The sequence below is a fragment of the Lithobates pipiens genome, unplaced genomic scaffold, assembly GCF_037356315.1.
Source record: "Lithobates pipiens isolate NorthernLeopardFrog02 unplaced genomic scaffold, aLitPip1_a1.2 Scaffold_6, whole genome shotgun sequence".
In the NCBI taxonomy this organism is placed as follows: domain Eukaryota; kingdom Metazoa; phylum Chordata; class Amphibia; order Anura; family Ranidae; genus Lithobates; species Lithobates pipiens.
The window spans coordinates 3,658,452-3,676,140 of record NW_027507881.1 but is presented as its reverse complement, the minus strand read 5'-3'; the positions used below and the strand labels follow the sequence as shown (position 1 = coordinate 3,676,140).

General features: G+C 45.7%; 1 protein-coding gene across 1 annotated transcript in view; it reads left to right on the top strand.

The window, feature by feature from the left end:
- Positions 1-2,549: 2,549 nt before the first annotated feature.
- The window catches only part of LOC143958193 (vomeronasal type-2 receptor 116-like), a 42,436-nt gene continuing 27,296 nt past the window's right edge, over positions 2,550-17,689 (top strand). The window contains exon 1 of the mRNA XM_077467661.1: positions 2,550-3,329. Within this exon, the coding sequence (XP_077323787.1) occupies positions 2,586-3,329 (744 nt within the window). The 5' untranslated portion in view covers positions 2,550-2,585. The remainder of the gene's footprint in view (positions 3,330-17,689) is intronic.

Here is a 17,689-nt window from a genome sequence, read left to right as displayed (position 1 = left end):
CTGGGCTTTGACTAGGCCATTCCAACACATTTACATGTTTCCCCTTAAACCACTCAAGTGTTGCTTTAGCAGTGTGTTTGGGGTCATTGTCCTGCTGGAAGGTGAACCTCCGTCCTATCATCAAATCACACACAGAGTGTTGCAGGTTTTGCTCAAGAATATCCCTGTATTTAGCACCATCCATCTTTCCCTCAACTCTGACCAGTTACCCAATCCCGACTGCTGAAAAACATCCCCACGGCATGATGCTGCCACCACCAGGTTTTCACTGTGGGGATGGTGTTCTGGGTGATGAATTGGGTTTGCACCAGACATAGCATTTTCTTTGATGGCCAAAAAGTAAAATTTTAGTCTCATCAGACCAGAGCACCTTCCTCCATACATCAGACCAGAGCACCTTCCTCCATACATCAGACCAGAGCACCTTCCTCCATACATCAGACCAGAGCACCTTCCTCCATACATTTTGGGAGTCTCCAACATGCCTTTTCACAAACTTAAAACGTGCCATTTTTGCTGAAAGTAATGTCTCTCTTCTGGCCACTCTGCCATAAAGCCCAACTCTATGGAGCGTACGGCTTATTATCGTCCTATGTATAGATACTCCAGTCTCTGCTGTGGAACTCTGCAGCTCCTCCAGGGTTACCTTAGGTCTCTGTTCTGCCTCTCTGAATAATGCCCTCCTTGCCCGCTCCGTGAGTTTTGGTGTGCGGCCATCTCTTGGCAGGTTTGCTGTTGTGCCATGTTCTTTCCATTTGGTTATGATAGATTTGATGGTGCTCCTAGGGATCATCAAAGATTTGGTATTTTTTTATAAACTAACCCTGACTTGTCCTTTTCAACAACATTGTCCCTTACTTGTTTGAAGAGTTCCTTGGTCTTCATGGCAGTGTTTGGTTAGTGGTGCCTCTTGCTTAAGTGTTGCAGCCTCTGGGGCCTTTCAAAAAGTTGTGTATATGTAATGACAGATCATGTGACACTTAGATTGCACCCAGGTGGACATCATTTCACTAATTATGTGACTTTTGAAGGTAATTGGTTGCACCAGAGCTTTTTATGGGCTTCATAACCAAGGGGGTGAATACATACGCACATGCCAATTATTGGTTTTTGATTCCTGAAAAATAGTTTTAGGTATATAGTTTTCTAATTTTACTTCACCAACTTAGACTATTGTGTTCTGATCCATCACATATAATTCTGATTAAAAAATCATTGACCTAAAGGCTGCAATGTAAAAAAATAGGTAAAAAGCCAAGGGGGTGAATACTTTTCAAGGCACTGTACCTGCAACGAAGCCTGCACTGTCCCCTGTGCAGGCCACATCCATCTTCTCCCCTCTTCCTTCCAGGGCCGTGGACTCGGCTCTGTGACTGGCTGGAGTCGAATGACGTCACTCCCATGCATGCACATGGGAGCCGTCAGTCATGCCACATGCTGGGGGAAGAAACGGCAAGGCGGTCCGTTTCTTCGCAGCTCATGCGCCAATAATGACATCGGCACGCTACAAGTGAAACATCTCCTAAACAGTGCATGTTTAGGAGATATTTCCACTACCTCTAGGTGAGCCTTATTCTTGGCTTACCTATAGGTAAAAGTCACATAAAAAGGGTTTACAATCACTTTAATAGAACATGCTGAAGTTCCATAGTTACATAGTAGGTGAGGTTGAAAAAAGACACAAGTCCATCATGTCCAACCCATGTGTGTGATGATATGTCAGTATTACATTGTATATCCCTGTATGTTGCTGTCATTCAGGTGCTTCTCTAATAGTTTCTTGAAACTAGCAATGCCCCCCGCTGAGACCACCGCCTGTGGAAGGGAATTCCACATCTTTACCGCTCAAGGATGTGGAAGTTAGAAATGGATTGGCTACCATGCACAGCTGCACCAGATTTTGCACTCTCTACTTTTAGTAAATCAAGCCCAATGTGTGCTGTCATACACTTATGCCACATACACACGCCCTGAATTTCCAATGGAAACAGTCCGATGGGAGCTTTTCATCGGATTTTCCGACCATGTGTATGCCCATCTGTCTTTTTCTGTCGGCATTTCCGACGGTCTTTAGGTTGAGAGCCTGTTCTTAATTTTTCAGACGGAAAACCTTTCTATCGGATTTTTCAATCGTGTATATGCAATTCCAACACGCAAAATTCCGACGCATGCTTTGAAACAATTTGGCGTATGCTCTAAAGCATTAAACTTCCCTTTTATAGTGCCGTTGAACGTGTTGTATGTCGCGGTGTTATTGACCGTCGGAATTTGGTGTGACCGTGTGTAGGCAAGACAGTTTGAGCGAAATTCCATTGGAATTCCGATGGGAGAACCATCAGCGCTTTTTCCAACGAGAATTCCGATCGTGTTTACACGGCATTAGATCTCCATGATATACATTTTGACAAGTTTATTTTTATAAGAACAGAAAAAAAGAAATATGATAAAGAGATCTTTGTGTGCCATTTATATATTACATTTCTCATATTTGTATAGTTTGAATAATAACATCCCGTTAAAATATTTCCCAACATATCATCCAGATCAGCTATAAAGTCACTGACCCTCGCCTGAGTGATGGGAAAATGTATTCAACATTATTCCGCATGACACCAGATGATCGGGTCCGTTATACAGCTATTATTCAATTTTTGCATCATTTTGGATGGAACTGGGTTGGAATAATAACATCAAATGATGGCAGCGGTGATGAGGAGTCCCAACAACTGAGTAAGATGATGAGACAACATGGGATCTGCACAGAATATATCATTCCACTCACTCCAAATATGTTAGCCGATAAACGGACATGGACAATTATTAGTAAATCAACAGCTAAGGTTGTCATAGTGTGTGGAATGTCAACATCAAGCTTTGTTTATTTTGCTGATCGTTTTTCCTCTGGTGTAGAAAATGTCACATTTATTTTCCCACCATCATGGATTGGGTTAAATAAGTTAAAATTTAAGACTTATGTATCAATTGACTGCAGCTTTATATTTGTGTGGCCTCCAGAAAAAAACCTAAACCTGAATGTTTATACCGATGGTGTCAACTTCTCCAGCTGCTTAAATGACCCGATAATGGAAGATATTGGGATTATGTGGTTTCAATGTTTTTCCCCAAACCAAATCAAAAATGACTATTTTCAAAGGTTCTGTAATTATTATGCAAAACTTTGTACAGATGTAAAACACGTTTCATTCATTTCGTCTTCTTATACAACTCTGATCTCCAATGTATACAGGGCCGTATATATTCTGGCCCATGCTCTACATGGAATGTACATGAAGAAAAATAAATCAGAACAACATAAATTCCGAAACAGAGTAAGTTGGATACTAAATGTTAATATTACTATGATCCTATATTAGATAATAAAAATGTGTCCGGGGGAGGCTAGCTCCACCCTCCCTCTCACTGTCTGGCCAATCATTAAAGCGGAGTTCCACCCGTTTTTTAGTTTATTAAAAGTCAGCAGCTACAAAAAAGCATAGGGCTGAATTTAAAAAACCGACACTTACCTGCCCCACAGTCCAGTGATGTGGCCGCCCAGAGCTTTGCTCCTCTCCCCCTCCTCTCCTCTCCTCAGCACCATCATGGTAACTGTGGGCACCCGGCCGCAACAGCTTATGGCTTCTCGGCCGGGTGTGCACTGCGAATGCGCGAGTCGCACTGCGCTCTCCTATTAGTCATCCGATCTTCTGGGACTTTAGTTGTGTCCCAGAAGATTGCTGGCAGGGAGGGGCCGCCTAGGGCGAGAGGAGGAGTTGCCTAGGCGACCGAAGATAGGAAGCAGGAATTGGGTAGACATGTGCGATTAGTTTGGTACGAATCTGAAATACGAATTTTTATGCATACGAATTCTGGACGAAATACGAAATTTTGTTTAAGAAGATCCAAATTCATATCGAAAATTCGTAATTAATGAAAAGTTAAGGAACCTAAAAGTTAAAAGCCCCAGAAGTCAGCACGGCACAGGGATGGTGGGAACCCCTCATAATGATAAATTCATCATAACAAAAATTTGTAATTGTTACAAAAAGTTAATGAACCTAAAAGTTAAAACCCAGGAAGTCAGCACAGGGATGGTGGGAGCCCTATGGGGAATTTCTATGCTTACGAATTTCATATGAAATTTCATTAACGAATTACGTAATTTCGGATCCAAATTAACAGAAACATGACTGGTGTTTTGTTCACCAATCAGATGAAGTCAGCACAGCACAGGGATGGTGGGAGCCCCTCATAATGATAAATTCATCATAACAAACTTTCGCTATTTTAACAAAAAGTTAACGAATCTAACGAAAATTCGTATTTCGTGCAAATCCGAATTGAATCTCGTAATTTCTCAATTTTATCAGGAGCAATAATGGACATTGGATGGCCAGTTTTGTGGTCTTCTATCCAAAGAACCATGGTAGTGTAGGTTCACCCAATGCTTTTAAATATTATTTTGCATCTCACCTTCGATCGGTCTCATCTTCGTCCTCCCAGAGGGCACTAAATAAATGGTCAGAAATTTAAATGGGCTCCATCTACCCGGCCCATCTCTGCTCCCCGCTATGGTCCCCTTCTTTACTCCAAAATCCTAAATTGTTGGGGTTATGTGTTGCCCCGATGCGTTTTACTTTGAGGATTTGGCATACCTATACCACTAGGTTCTCTCTATCTCTTTGCCTTGCCCTCCTTTATGCAATGCACTCTTCAATTCCATCATCCCTAACAGATTATCTTATGCCCTTGAATCCTCCTGGGCCGAGGTCGGCTTGTTTCACTTTTATTTTTCTACCTCCAAATTAAACACTGTCTCTCCACACTTTCACCTTCTCTTATATTATCTAAGCCCACCGCCTTTGAGCTTATCTGAGGGGGGCAGGGTCACCCGCACTTCATTGGGGAAGCCCGGGTTTCCCCTTGCAACAAAGGGGGCGGGGTCACATGACGGGTGGCCCCGTCCTCCTCAGCTAAGAGACATGTCAGGCTGCCGGGATTCCCGCTGTGTCTCCGGTGGGGACAGGATGCTCTACGCTGGACATCACCTTTGGACCCTGGACCTGGAGAGGAGAGATCATCCATCGCTGGACCCTAAAGAGATGATCACCCATCACAGGATACCGAGAGTGGATTACCACCGCTGGAATCTATTTTTATTTTATTTTTATTTTTTTTCCATTCAAGAAAGTTTTATTAGCAAATAAAAGCACATATTACAAGAGTATGCAAAAAGACACTGCAAAAAACAATTATGCTTAACAAGATTGAATTTGTGTCAATAACATTTCTAGTTGGCTATAATAGGGGTATCATCAAAACATCAGATCCTTCCATTGCGAGCCCTACCGGACTTAGAAGGGTGATTCATTATCCAACCCCAGATTCCCTCAGGAACCCATCAAGCTCAATGTACATCTAGAAAACATATCAAAAGAACTAGTAATTTAGTAAAGAAGTCAAGTATAGAAATATATAAGGTTAGAAATAGAGAGTAAAGACAAACGGGGAGAAAGGGAGGAGAAATTCGCCTTGTTCCGGATGCTCTAGCTCATGGTCAAGAGCTGTGTTTGTATGGTATAAATTAGTGATTGACTAGTTGTCTGGACCCCACCACTCTTCAGGCCATCAGGCCGCTGCCCATGATGTCCCCAAAGGATTTGGAGTATTTAAAGGCAAACCACGGAGACCATGTTCGGTGATAACCCTCTACACGCTCATTCGATTGGGCTGCCGTGTCTTCCATCTCACAGATAGAAGCAATTTTAAGCAGCCATTCTCTTATGGTAGGTGTAGTTTTGGATTTCCAGTATAGTGGAATTAGAGAGTTGGCTGCATTTATCATATGTCTGGTGAGCGACTTTTTATATCTTTTGAATGAGGTGTTGGCAATGTGGACAAACAACTTGCCGCGTCCAACCTCAGACTGGTCTCCGTGATCTGCCCAATCAGCTCCTTCACCCCCGACCAATAACGCTGTAATTGGTCGCATTGCCACCAAATGTGGAATAGAGTGCCCTCCTCCCGTTCACACCTCCAGCATCTATACGAAGAGTGAGGATACCATTTGTGAATTCTTTCTGGGGTAGCATACCAATGGGTCAACAGTTTGTAGGACGTTTCTTGCATTTTCGTGCTTAGGGAGCATTTGTGTGATAGAATACATGCCCTATCCCACTGATCGTCAGAGATCGGGGAACCCAAAGCCCGAACCCACTTCTCCCTGAGCCCGTGATCCTCTCGTGGACCTAGTGATCTCAACCATGCATATGTAAGCGAAGTAGTTTTTGGGGTGGGTTCACCTTTCAAGCAAACTGATTCTAGATCCATCACTGCTCGCGTCAAGTGTGGTCTACGTGTTACATCATTACAGTAGCTCCTCAGTTGAAAATATGTCCAGAGTGGTAGTCTTGGTAAATCATTGTCTACTTTAAAGTCAGTGAAGCCTTTCATCAAGCTACCGTTAAAACAGTCTAGTGCTAAGAGCGGTCTTTTCGGTCTCTGTATTTTAAGTAGTGGGTTCTGTAAGCCCGGCACAAAGTCCGGGTTATCTCGAATAGGGGTTAAAGGGCTCAGAGAGGTGGAGAACTCAGATTGTTTGGTCAGTGTATGAAAAATGTGAAGAGTAGTGCCTATAGTGGGGTGCGAAAGCATGGATCTGGGGTATCTAAGCCTTGGGATCCAGGGAGAGAACTGGAGGTTAATCACACTTGCTTCCTCCTCCAACAAGACCCAATCTTTAATCTGGGAGTGACAGTGCCAATCTATGATACGTGCAACATGCGCAGCATAATAGTAAAGTTTGTAGTCGGGTATACCCAAGCCACCCCTTTCTTTGGGTTTGGTTAAGAGAGACTTTTTCAACCTAGGGGGCCTGCGGGCCCAAATAAAACTTGTCTGAAGGGAGTGTAGCGCTTTAAAAAAGCTCATGGGTATCTTGATGGGCAAGGTTCGGAGCAAGTAAAGTACCTTTGGCAGTACAGTCATCTTACAGATGGCCGTCCTGCCAAACCATGAGAAATAGCCCGATCCCCATCTCAGAAGGTCCTGTGTAATGCTTTTAAGTAGGGGGGGGAAATTCCGCGCGTACGTCAGTGCAAGTCTGGGGGTCAGCCAAACTCCTAAGTATTTAATAGCTGAGGCTGTCCATGTGAAGGGGGTACCGACTCTGGCCACCGACAATCGGGCCTCGGGAAGAGACACATTCATGGCCATCGATTTAGAATAGTTTATTTTGAAATTGGAGATATATCCAAATTTTGTGAATTCCTTCAAAAGCGAAGGAATAGAAGTGTGTGGTTCTGTTAAATAGAACAGCAAATCATCGGCGTAAGCCGCAATTTTAAAAGTTCTCTCTTTAAGTTGGAATCCCCTAATCGATGGGTTCATGATGGTGTGTCTTATGAATGGCTCTAGAGCAATAATGAAAAGCAGGGGTGACAAAGGGCACCCCTGCCTTGTGCCATTCTTGATAAGCACTGTCTCTGAGAGGGAACCATTCACTTTAAGCCTAGCTGAAGGGTTCCAATATAGTGCCGAAATCCAGGCCATCATGCCGGGGCCCAAGCCAGCACGCCTGCACGCCTCGAACATATAATCCCAAGCTACTCGATCGAAGGCCTTCTCCGCGTCAGTTGACAGGAGAAAGCCCTCGATCTTTCGCTGGTGTGCCACATGAATCAGGTTCAGGGACTTCGTCACATTGTCTTTTGCCTCCCTGCCTGGCATGAATCCGGCCTGTTCGGGTCCAATCAATTCATGGAGTAGGGGTTTCAGCCTGTTGGCTAAGATCTTTGCTACCAGTTTCACGTCTGTATTTAGAAGAGATATGGGCCTGTAGCTGGAACAGTTAAGTGGATCCTTCCCTTCCTTGGGGAGAACAGTGATAAAGGCTGATAGGAAGTCATTTGAGTTTGGTCTCTGGCTTGTCAAGGAATTCATTGCTTTTCTAAAAGGGTTGAGTATAACCTCTGTAAATGTCTTATAATAAATGGCACCAAACCCATCTGGCCCCGGACTCTTGCCCGTCTTCAAATCTCTTATGGCTGTCTTAATTTCGGAATCGTCAAAGGGTCTGTCCAACTGGTTACTGTCCTCTTCATTAAGTCTGGGTAGATTAACTGCGTCTAAGTAATGCTGTATCGCCTGGGTCCTGTCACCCCCCAGATCCGGCGGTCTCTGCTGATTCGGGAGGTTGTATAAATTTGTGTAGTAGTTTTGAAAGTGTTGGGCAATCTTCTCAGTTTCTAAATCTGTCTTCCCATCCTTGCCATTGATACCCCTGATGTGGTTGTGTGTTATACGGGTGTTCAGGGCCCTCGCCAGGACCTTACCTGTTTTGTCCCCATGTTCATAGTAGACTTTCCGTCTAAAAAATAAGAACCTCCTGGTAGTGTTGTCTAAGAGCTGTTTAAGAGCTTTCCGTGTCTCAAGTAGAGATTCTGCTGAGTGTACTGTGAGGGAGCGTTTATGCTGTGATTCAAGGGATCTTATTTTCGCGGTCAACTCATTGATCATTTTATCTCTCTCCCGTTTTTTACGTGTACCCATGCGTATCAGCTCGCCCCTAATAAAACATTTGTGGGCTTCCCAGATCGCCAGGGGGTTCATCCCAGGGGTGTCATTTAGCTTGAAGAATTCAGTCAAAGAGGAAGTCAAGTCTGGTAGTAGTGCTGGGTCAGTTAGTAATGACGAGTTCAGTCTCCATGTAGTGGGTCTGGCCCGGGTATTTGTCCAATCTAATGTCACGGATATGGGAGCATGGTCGGAGATTGATTGTATCCCAATGTGGGCAGCACTCAGCTGCGACAAATCTCTCTGAGAAACGAAGATATAGTCTATTCGTGAGTGGCGGTTATGAGGGATAGAGAAAAAGGAGAAGTCCCTGCCCTCAGGGTTCAGGTGACGCCATGAGTCTACCAGATTCAGAGAATGCAGGAGCTTCTTAATGTTCTTAAGAGCCCTATAAGGGATGGCGGTTTTGCCATTGGAAGTGTCTTCAGTCGGTATAAGGGGTACGTTGAAGTCTCCACCCAAAATAAGTCTGCCCGAACTGAAGCATTTCAGTTCATCAATCAGTTTCCGACAAAAAGTGAGTTGAGCCGAGTTGGGGAAGTATACGTTTGCCAGAGTCAGGGGAGTCCCTCTGCAGGTCCCCTTGAGTAAAAGGAACCTCCCTTCAGGGTCGACCAGCTTGCCTGTAACCTCTAAGTCAGCATCCCTACTCACCAGTATCGAGACCCCTTTTGATTTCGTCCCAGGACTGGTGGCATGGTAAGCTTCTACAAAGTATGAGTCAGTCAGTCTTGGTGTATGTCCGGTCTTAAAGTGAGTCTCCTGTAAAAATACAAAGTGGGGCCTACCTTTTTTGAGTTCTCTTAGTAAAGTGGTTCATTTTTCGGGGATGTTAAGCCCTTTGACATTATGAGAAACTACCGTTGGGTTACGTCCCAAATCAGAATACGCCATGGTTCGGGCTCAGGGAGGTGCGGGATCCGACACCTGTAGGAACAATCTCAACAAGATAGCAAAAAGTTATGATGTATACAATAGTCAGTAATATACAGTATATATAAACACTGTCGTTTGTGTCGTGGCAAGGCGAAATAAAGAGAAAGAAAGCAGTGAAGAGAAAGGAGAAGATGAAGTGAGATGAGGACGGAGTCGTAGGTCACACCCCCTTAAGAGTAAATAACCGTCTCAAGGAGGTCAAAATTAGTACGTGAGACAGGCCCCAAAGTGACCTGCCTGATGCACTATTGTGGGGTTCGGGAAGGCCCTCCCCGGAGATAACAACCTTCACCGTGCAGGGCACCTCAGGCCAATTAGCCCAGTGTCCGCCCTGAGAAGGTATGTATTTGAAGGCACCGGACCGTTGTCTATCACGGTGGTAATTCAACTATAAGTGCAAGGAACCGTCGTGAGCGGCCCCATAAAGCGTATGAAAGGTGCTAATTGGTCTGTCACAGCAGCAAACATACATATAATGCAAACTGGTATCTGATTAATAAAACGGAAAAGCAATAAACATAAACCAGAATCAAAACAAAACAAAAGCGAGAATAGAACAAGAATAGAACAAGCAGGCCTAGCAAATGGCAATTAATGAGAAATTAAGGTACCTCCTACCCTCCAATGAACCGTACCCCTCCCGCCACCCGCTCATTACAATCTGGGGGGGCTATTATTGCCCTGGATAGGCATATTCGCCCCTTGATCACGGATCCTCCATCACTATCGCCCTGCCAGGGCTGCGTTATTCAGAAAGTCAGCCGTTGTCCTGCAGCCTTTATACCCTATAAATGCAAATGTGTAATACTGACGTGGTATTTCCGAAGAAACACCTAAGAAACAGGGTGGAATCGAACGGATCGTGGTTTCACAGGGAGTCGTTTCTACGATATGGAAGCATGTAATTAGAAATGATCTACTGTTGGCGCTGGCGGAGCATGGAATCCCCGATGGCTAGGCGGTGGTCAGGTGGTAAAAGAGCGACGTTGTAGCGTCTGGAAGGTAGGTAGGTACGAACGCTTCATAAATCTTAAGCTTCCATCAGATTCCTGGAGGAGTGTGGGCGACTTCGTGGGGTACCCCTTGGTGAGAAATCTCCTCGTCCTGGCCTCTGTCGTTTGGAGAGGTGTTTTTCCGGTGAGGCGAACGGTGAAGATGGTGGACTTCTGTCCTTAGTTGGCATGGAGAACTCCTGATACCAGTCGGGCAGAACGATCGGATCAAGCTGGAGAGCTGCGCAAAATTCCGGGAGGTCCGCAGGCGTTTGTAGGATATGTTGCTTGCCTCCGTGTGTAACCAGCAGAGCGAAGGGAAAGCGCCACGAGTAACGCATATCTTTCTCCCTCAACTTTTCAAGCAGAGGACGTAGAGCCCTTCGGTTTTTCAAAGTTATTTGGGACAAGTCCTGGAAAAGTTTTATATTCTCCCCGTTGAACACTATTTGGTCGTTCCTACGGGCCTTGGTCATTACATCCTCCTTAAGTGTAAAGCTCTGTAAGCAACAAATGATATCGCGTGGGGGTAGGGTATCAGGGCCCCTCGCTCTGAGTGCTCTGTGCGCTCTAATGAAGTCAATAACCGAGTCCTTCCGGACGTTCGAGTAGAGTATTGAAAACCCTTTGTAAGACTGAGGTGATTTGGTCGGGCGCAACGGACTCCGGTATGCCGCTTACCCTGATATTATTTCGTCTCCCCCTGTTATCCAGATCCTCCAAATGTCTGTTCATTTCTATGAAATGTAGGGAGTGGGCCGTGACAACCTCGTCAAGTCTATGTATGGATCTGTCTCTCATCTTACCCGCCGTCTCTGCAGCCGCCATTTTTTCCTGCATTACCAGGAAACTGGTCTTTAAGTCCGTGATCGCTGCGGAGAACGAGGCCTTAATATCTGCTGCGAAGCCGGACATGTCCTCGTAGGTAAGTGGGTGTGTGGAACGGTAGCCATGCCTGCCATTGTCCTCGGTAGCCGATTGCGAGTCCTCGCTGTATTCCTCGGCCGCATGGACCGGCGCCATCTTGTCCTCCCCCGGGGCCTGTAATGCTGAGGCCTGATTTTTAAAGATATCGGAGATATCCCGGCCGGGATTAACTGCTGTTGAGCGGCGAGGACGGGTCTGATGCTGGAGCCTGGCCTGCTTGCTCATTATTGTGCCGTTTGCCGCTGTAACAGACGTGCTGGAGCCGCTTTCCGACGGAGTTCTCCTTCTAGGCTGCCATCTCCGTTGCGCGCCAAGCCACGCCCCCGGAATCTATTTTATTTTTATTTTTTTAATAAAGGACTAATCCCAATGGTGTCTGTGTGTTTTTTTTTTACATTTCTTTACACTTTCTTTGTGAAATGGGAGGGGTACAATGTACTCATTACCATTTCAAATGGGGGCGGGATCTGGGGGTCCCCTTGTTAAAGGGGGCTTCCAGATTCCGATAAGCCCCCTGCCCGCAGACCCCCACAACCATCTGGCAAGGAGCTGGGGGGGGGTGCTCTCTCCTCCCCCTCCCTCTTTTCCTGCCACCTGCCAGGTTGGATAAAGGGTCTGTTATTGATTTTTGGGGGCAACTCCACACTATTTTTTTTTTTTATTTGGCGTGAAGTCCCCCTTAAAATCCATACCAGACCTTCAGGTCTGGTATGGATATGTGGGGAGAACCCCACGTAATTAAAAAGAAAAAAAATTCTGGTATGGATAAAAGTCTGGTATGGGTTCCCCTTAATAGCCATACCAGACCTGAAGGGCCTGGTAATTGAATTTGGGGAGACCCCCACGCATTTTTTTTTTATCAATGAGTGCTCTCTGTATTACGGGGAGCCAACAATTCATTATAGCCGCAAGTGCTTTTACATTTTTTTCCTTCAGAAATGACACTTTGTGCAGGGACAGTTCTAAGCACGGGGAAACATGCGCTCCTTCACAGGCATACTATAGACACCCCCCAGGTACGAAATTTAAAGGAATATTTCACTTTTAGTTTTTCACTCTAAGCATTATTAAAATCACTGCTCCCGAAAAACATGCAGTTTTTAAAAAGAAAAATTTGCATTGATACATGTCCCCTGGGGCAGGACCCAGGTCCCCCAAACACTTTTTTATGACAATAACTTGCATATACAGTAAGCCTTTAAAATTATCACTTTAGATTTCTCTCATAGACTTTTACAGGGTGTTCCACGGCCTTTCAAATTTGCCACGAACACCCTAAATTTTTCACTGTTCGGCAAATAGGCGAACAGGCAATGTTCCAGTCCAACATGAGTTTGACTCGAACTCGAAGCTCATCCCTAGTTGTGAGATTATAGAAGGATTCATTGCAGAGCCACAGGCTCATTATGTGAAATACATGACAATGCAATCTCCTATAGCTAATGATTTATTTGATGTGTATCTGCCAGATATTTCTGTTTTTCTTGGATTCATGGGATTCTTCTGATTAATTCATTACTATTATAATTTATAGAAAGACTGCCTAGGTAACTGGATTGTAACTCCATTACATTTTTAATTCTTTTACGTTTTAAACATTTTTATTATGTTTTCATAAGTTTAAACAACAGATGTACAGTAATATCATATGTGGAAAGACAATATTTGACAGAATAGAAAATAATAGAAATGATGTTTCATTAGTAATAAACATTAAAGTCAGGTAAAAATTAGTAGATGATACAAAGTTACTTGGAACATATATGACCAAACTTAGGATGACTTATGCCGCGTACAGACGTAGCAGACTATCCGGCGGACTTAGTCTGGCGGACTTTCCGCCGGACTGTCCGGCGTACTTTCCGAACGAGCTACTTGCCCACACACGACACTTTTTCAGCGGACTAATATGGCGTACTAAGTCCGCCGGACTATCCGCCGTACTTTTAAAATGAACGGACTCGCCCACACACGCGGAGGAAAGTCCGCTCATTTTGAGTGCGTCTCCAGGTAGCCGGGGCCAGCGAAGCAGGCGTCGCTGGCCCTGTCACCTGGTATGGAGTTAAAGGGGAACCCCTACGCCGAAAAAAATTGGCATGGGGGTCCCCCCCAGGTCCATATCAGACCCTTATCCGAGCACGCTACCCGGCCGGCCAGGAAAGGGGGTGGGGGCGAGCGAGCGCCCCCCCCCCCTGAGCTGTACCAGGCCACGTGCCCTCACCCCAAAGCACCTTGTCCCCATGTTGATGAGGACAAGGGCCTCTTCCCGACAACCCTGGCCATTGGTTGTCGGGGTCTGTGGGTGGGGGGCTTATCGGAATCCGGGACCGCCCTTTAATAAGGGGGCTCCCGGATCCCGGACCACCACCCTATGTGAATGAGTATGGGATACAATGTACCCCTACCCATTCACCTGTGAAAAAAAGTAAAAAAAAAAAAAAAACACAACACACAAGGGTTAAAATAGTTTATTGCACAGCTCCGGGGGTCTTCTGTCCATCTTCGGGGGTCTTCTCGCCGGACTCCTCCGCTATCTTCTGCTAGCTCTTTTACTAGCGGAGGAGCCCGGCTTTCTTCTTCTTCGCTGCCCTCTTCTTCCGACTTCGGGGGTCTTGTCCCCCTCTTTGGGGGTCTTGTTCCCCTCTTCGGTTTTTCTTGCCGGGCCATCGTGCCTTCTTCTAGCTCTTTTACAAGTGGTGGTCCGGTCTGCTGTTGCCGTTTTCTGTTCTTCTCTTCTTCTCTTCAGATGTTGCCTCGTCGCTGTCTCTGCTCACAATGATGGGGACGCGGCACGCAGCGACTTATATAGGGACATCACCGGATGATGTCCCCGCCCATTATGATGTGTGTTGTGTTTTTTTTTTACTTTTTTTTCACAGGTGAATGGGTAGGGGTACATTGTACCCCATAATCATTCACATAGGGTGGTGGGCCGGGTTCCGGGGGCCCCCTTATTAAAGGGGGGTCCCGGATCCCTATAAGCCCCCCCGCCCGCAGACCCCGACAACCAACGGCCAGGGTTGTCGGGAAGAGGCCCTTGTCCTCATCAACATGGGGTCAAGGTGCTTTGGGGTGGAGGGGGCGCGCGGCCCCCCCCCTTCCCCAAGGCACCCCCCATGTTGAGGGCACGCGGCCTGGTACAGCTCAGGAGGGGGGCGCTCGCTTGTCCCCACCCCTTTCCTGGCCGGCCGGGTAGCGTTCTCGGATAAGGGTCTGATATGGACCTGGGGGACCCCCACGCCAATTTTTTTTGGCGTAGGGGTTCCCCTTTAACTCCATACCAGGTGACGGGCCAGAGATGCCTCCTTCGCTGGCCCCAGCTACCTGGAGACGTGCTCAAAATGAGGGGACTTTTCTCCGGGCGGGAAAAGTCCGTTCATTTTAAAAGTGCGGCGGACTGGCACACACACGGCTGTACTGTTCGTCGAAATGCGAGTCCGGCGGACAGATTGGAGTGCAAAAATACTTAGTCTGCCGGACTCTTGGGTAAAAAAATTCCCCCGGAGCCCACACACGGGCGGATTGTCCGGCGGACTTGAGTGTTTGATCGTGTGTATGAGGCATTAGTTTGACTAATGAGATATCAAGTGACTCTGTTTTCCCAAGCTTTCGCTATGACCTGTTTTGCTGCTGCTGTTACAAAAAGCATTAGCTTAAATTGACGGTTTCACAAGGTATGTGTTTTACTATTCAGGAGTGAATTGGTGTGTCAGACAGTAATATAACATTGAGCATTGTGGAAAGAATATTAAATATTTCTGACCAAAAGGATCTGACTATATCACATTCCCACCAGATATGTACCTGAGTACCCGGAGTAGAGCATCCACGAAAGCAATGGGAAGGATATCGTGGAGAGAATTTAGAAATTCTGTCTGGGACTAAGTAACATCTTGTGAGGACCTTATAATTGGTTTTGAGAGATTCTACATTGGGGGGGGGGGGGGGCAGACTTTGTTGTTTGCCAGATTTAAGACCAATTTATGTCTGCAGATTGTAATTGGAGATCTTTTTCTCATTTGGTAGTATAGTTTGGGAGCGTAGAGGTAATGTGTGATAGTAAACGGGTGTATAGGTTGGGAATGAGACCACGTTTATGTGGATCTGATTTACAGGCTTGTTTGAATAGAGCAAAGCTTGTTGATTTCGTATCAGAGGGTGCATTGTTGTGAAAATAGTTTTTTATTTGAAGATATCTGAAAGTCTCTGTGTGTGGGAGATCATAGTTTTCATGAAGAGTAGGACATGGTATGATTAGAGAAGATTTATAGAAATGATGAGCACAGGTCAAACCAGCTCTTGACCAAGCCGGGTAGAATGAGGGATTATGGAGAAAGGAGAGAAGAGGATTATGTCTAGATTGTAGGCCAAATCGAGTTTTTAACCTATCCCAAATGGATAGGTCTATGTTTGGTAATGGGATTCGTTACTGTTCGGCTTTGTGTTGGGTTTAGCCAAAGAAGATTTGTGATGGATAGAGGGTCACAATTGACCGATTCTACCGCTACTCAAAGTGGGATTTTCATCTTAGCGTGGTATTTGGAAAGTTGTGATAATTGGGCTGCATAATAATGTAGCCCCAACGAAGGAGCCGCCGGTCTAGTTGGAATTACCGTTACCTTCTTTTCCTCAATTCACGTCTAGGGGTGTCCCATGGTAGACGGCCCAGTAACTTGAGAGACTGATGTCAGAATCTGCATAAAGGGATTTTATTTGCAAACGTAGACAATGAATAGTCTCTTAAATTGGGATCAGAGGGTTAGGAAGAAAGTTCAGGTACTCTTATTGTCAAAGTCAAAAATTTAAGAACTTGCTCACTTTGATTGTATCCAGAGAATAGCCATTCACAACTGGATGTTCACTCAGGTTGGATAGTCCCTCTCTCACAAGGCCTAGCAGCCAACTAGGTGCTTAACTTAGGAACAAGTCTCTGCCACAGACGTTGTTGTAGAGCATGTAGGAAACTATACTTGTAGAACACTTGTGTGATACCTGGACCTTTCAGCCAGCTTGGCGATATCCACGAGACCGGATTCACTTTGGTACTTCAGCCCTTCCAGGCTCTTGCTAAGAAAACAACCCGTACATGATCTTCTTCTGAAGAGTCCTCCCCTGGAATGCTACAAAGCTAATGTGTCTCTCCCAAACCAGAGACAGCACCCAAACACCTCAGAATCCTCCTTGTTTCCTTGCCTCGGGCTAGCCAGCCCTGAGACAACAAGTCGGTTGGATCCGCACCCAGGCCATAGCTTTCCTGGGGGCTGGTCAGGAGGACCAGGACCATGAAGTCAGCACATCCTTCTGGACCGGAACCCCGAACTACGTGATGTCCGCATCTTAAGGACCCTCTCCCTGAAAGCACAGCAAGAGCTCCACTCCCACTGGGCGGGCTCCGAGAGAGAGTAATCTTAAAGAACCCAACCAGACTGTAGTTCCATGCCTGCCAGAAGAGACACCCCTGTGGCCAGGCTGAACATCTCATAGTGAAGTCAGACTGGTGCTGAGGTCCAAATTCAGACAATTTCACCCAAACCAAACTGCAGTTCAGGTGTAACTTTAAATTTATAAAAACAAAGCGCATGCTCAGGAGCCAGCGCTACAATAATATTTTGTAAAATCTGGCAGACCCAGACCAACCTGTTTAAGGATTTGTTTAGGAATATAGGAATATAGAGTATGTTTAGGAATTCAAGGTTTTGTCTTACCCCAAATAAAATGTAAGGTCTTACTTTGTACGATGTGTAAGAAGTGTGATGGTATAAATATGGGGAGTACTCTAAAAAGATATGAGTTTTAAGAGGATGAACATTTTTATCACTGTAATTCTTCCTAACCAGGCCAATGGTATGGTTGACCAATTATTGAGAAGTTTATTACCGTATATACTCGAGTATAGGTCGATCCGAATATAAGCAGAGGCCCCTAATTTACCACAAAAAAAATGGGAAAACTTATTGACTCGTGTATAAGCCGAGGGTGAGACATGCCTGTCCATCCCTGTGTCCATCCCTGTGTGTCCATCCCTGTGTGTCCATCCCTGTGTGTCCATCCCTGTGTGTCTATCCCTGTGTGTCCATCCCTGTGTGTCCATCCCTGTGTGTCCATCCCTGTGTGTCTATCCCTGTGTGTCCATCCCTGTGTGTCCATCCCTGTGTGTCCATCCCTGTGTGTCCATCCCTGTGTGTCTATCCCTGTGTGTCCATCCCTGTGTGTCCAGCCTACCTGTGTCCTGTGCCTCTTTGTCCTTCTGCAGCCTGTGTCCT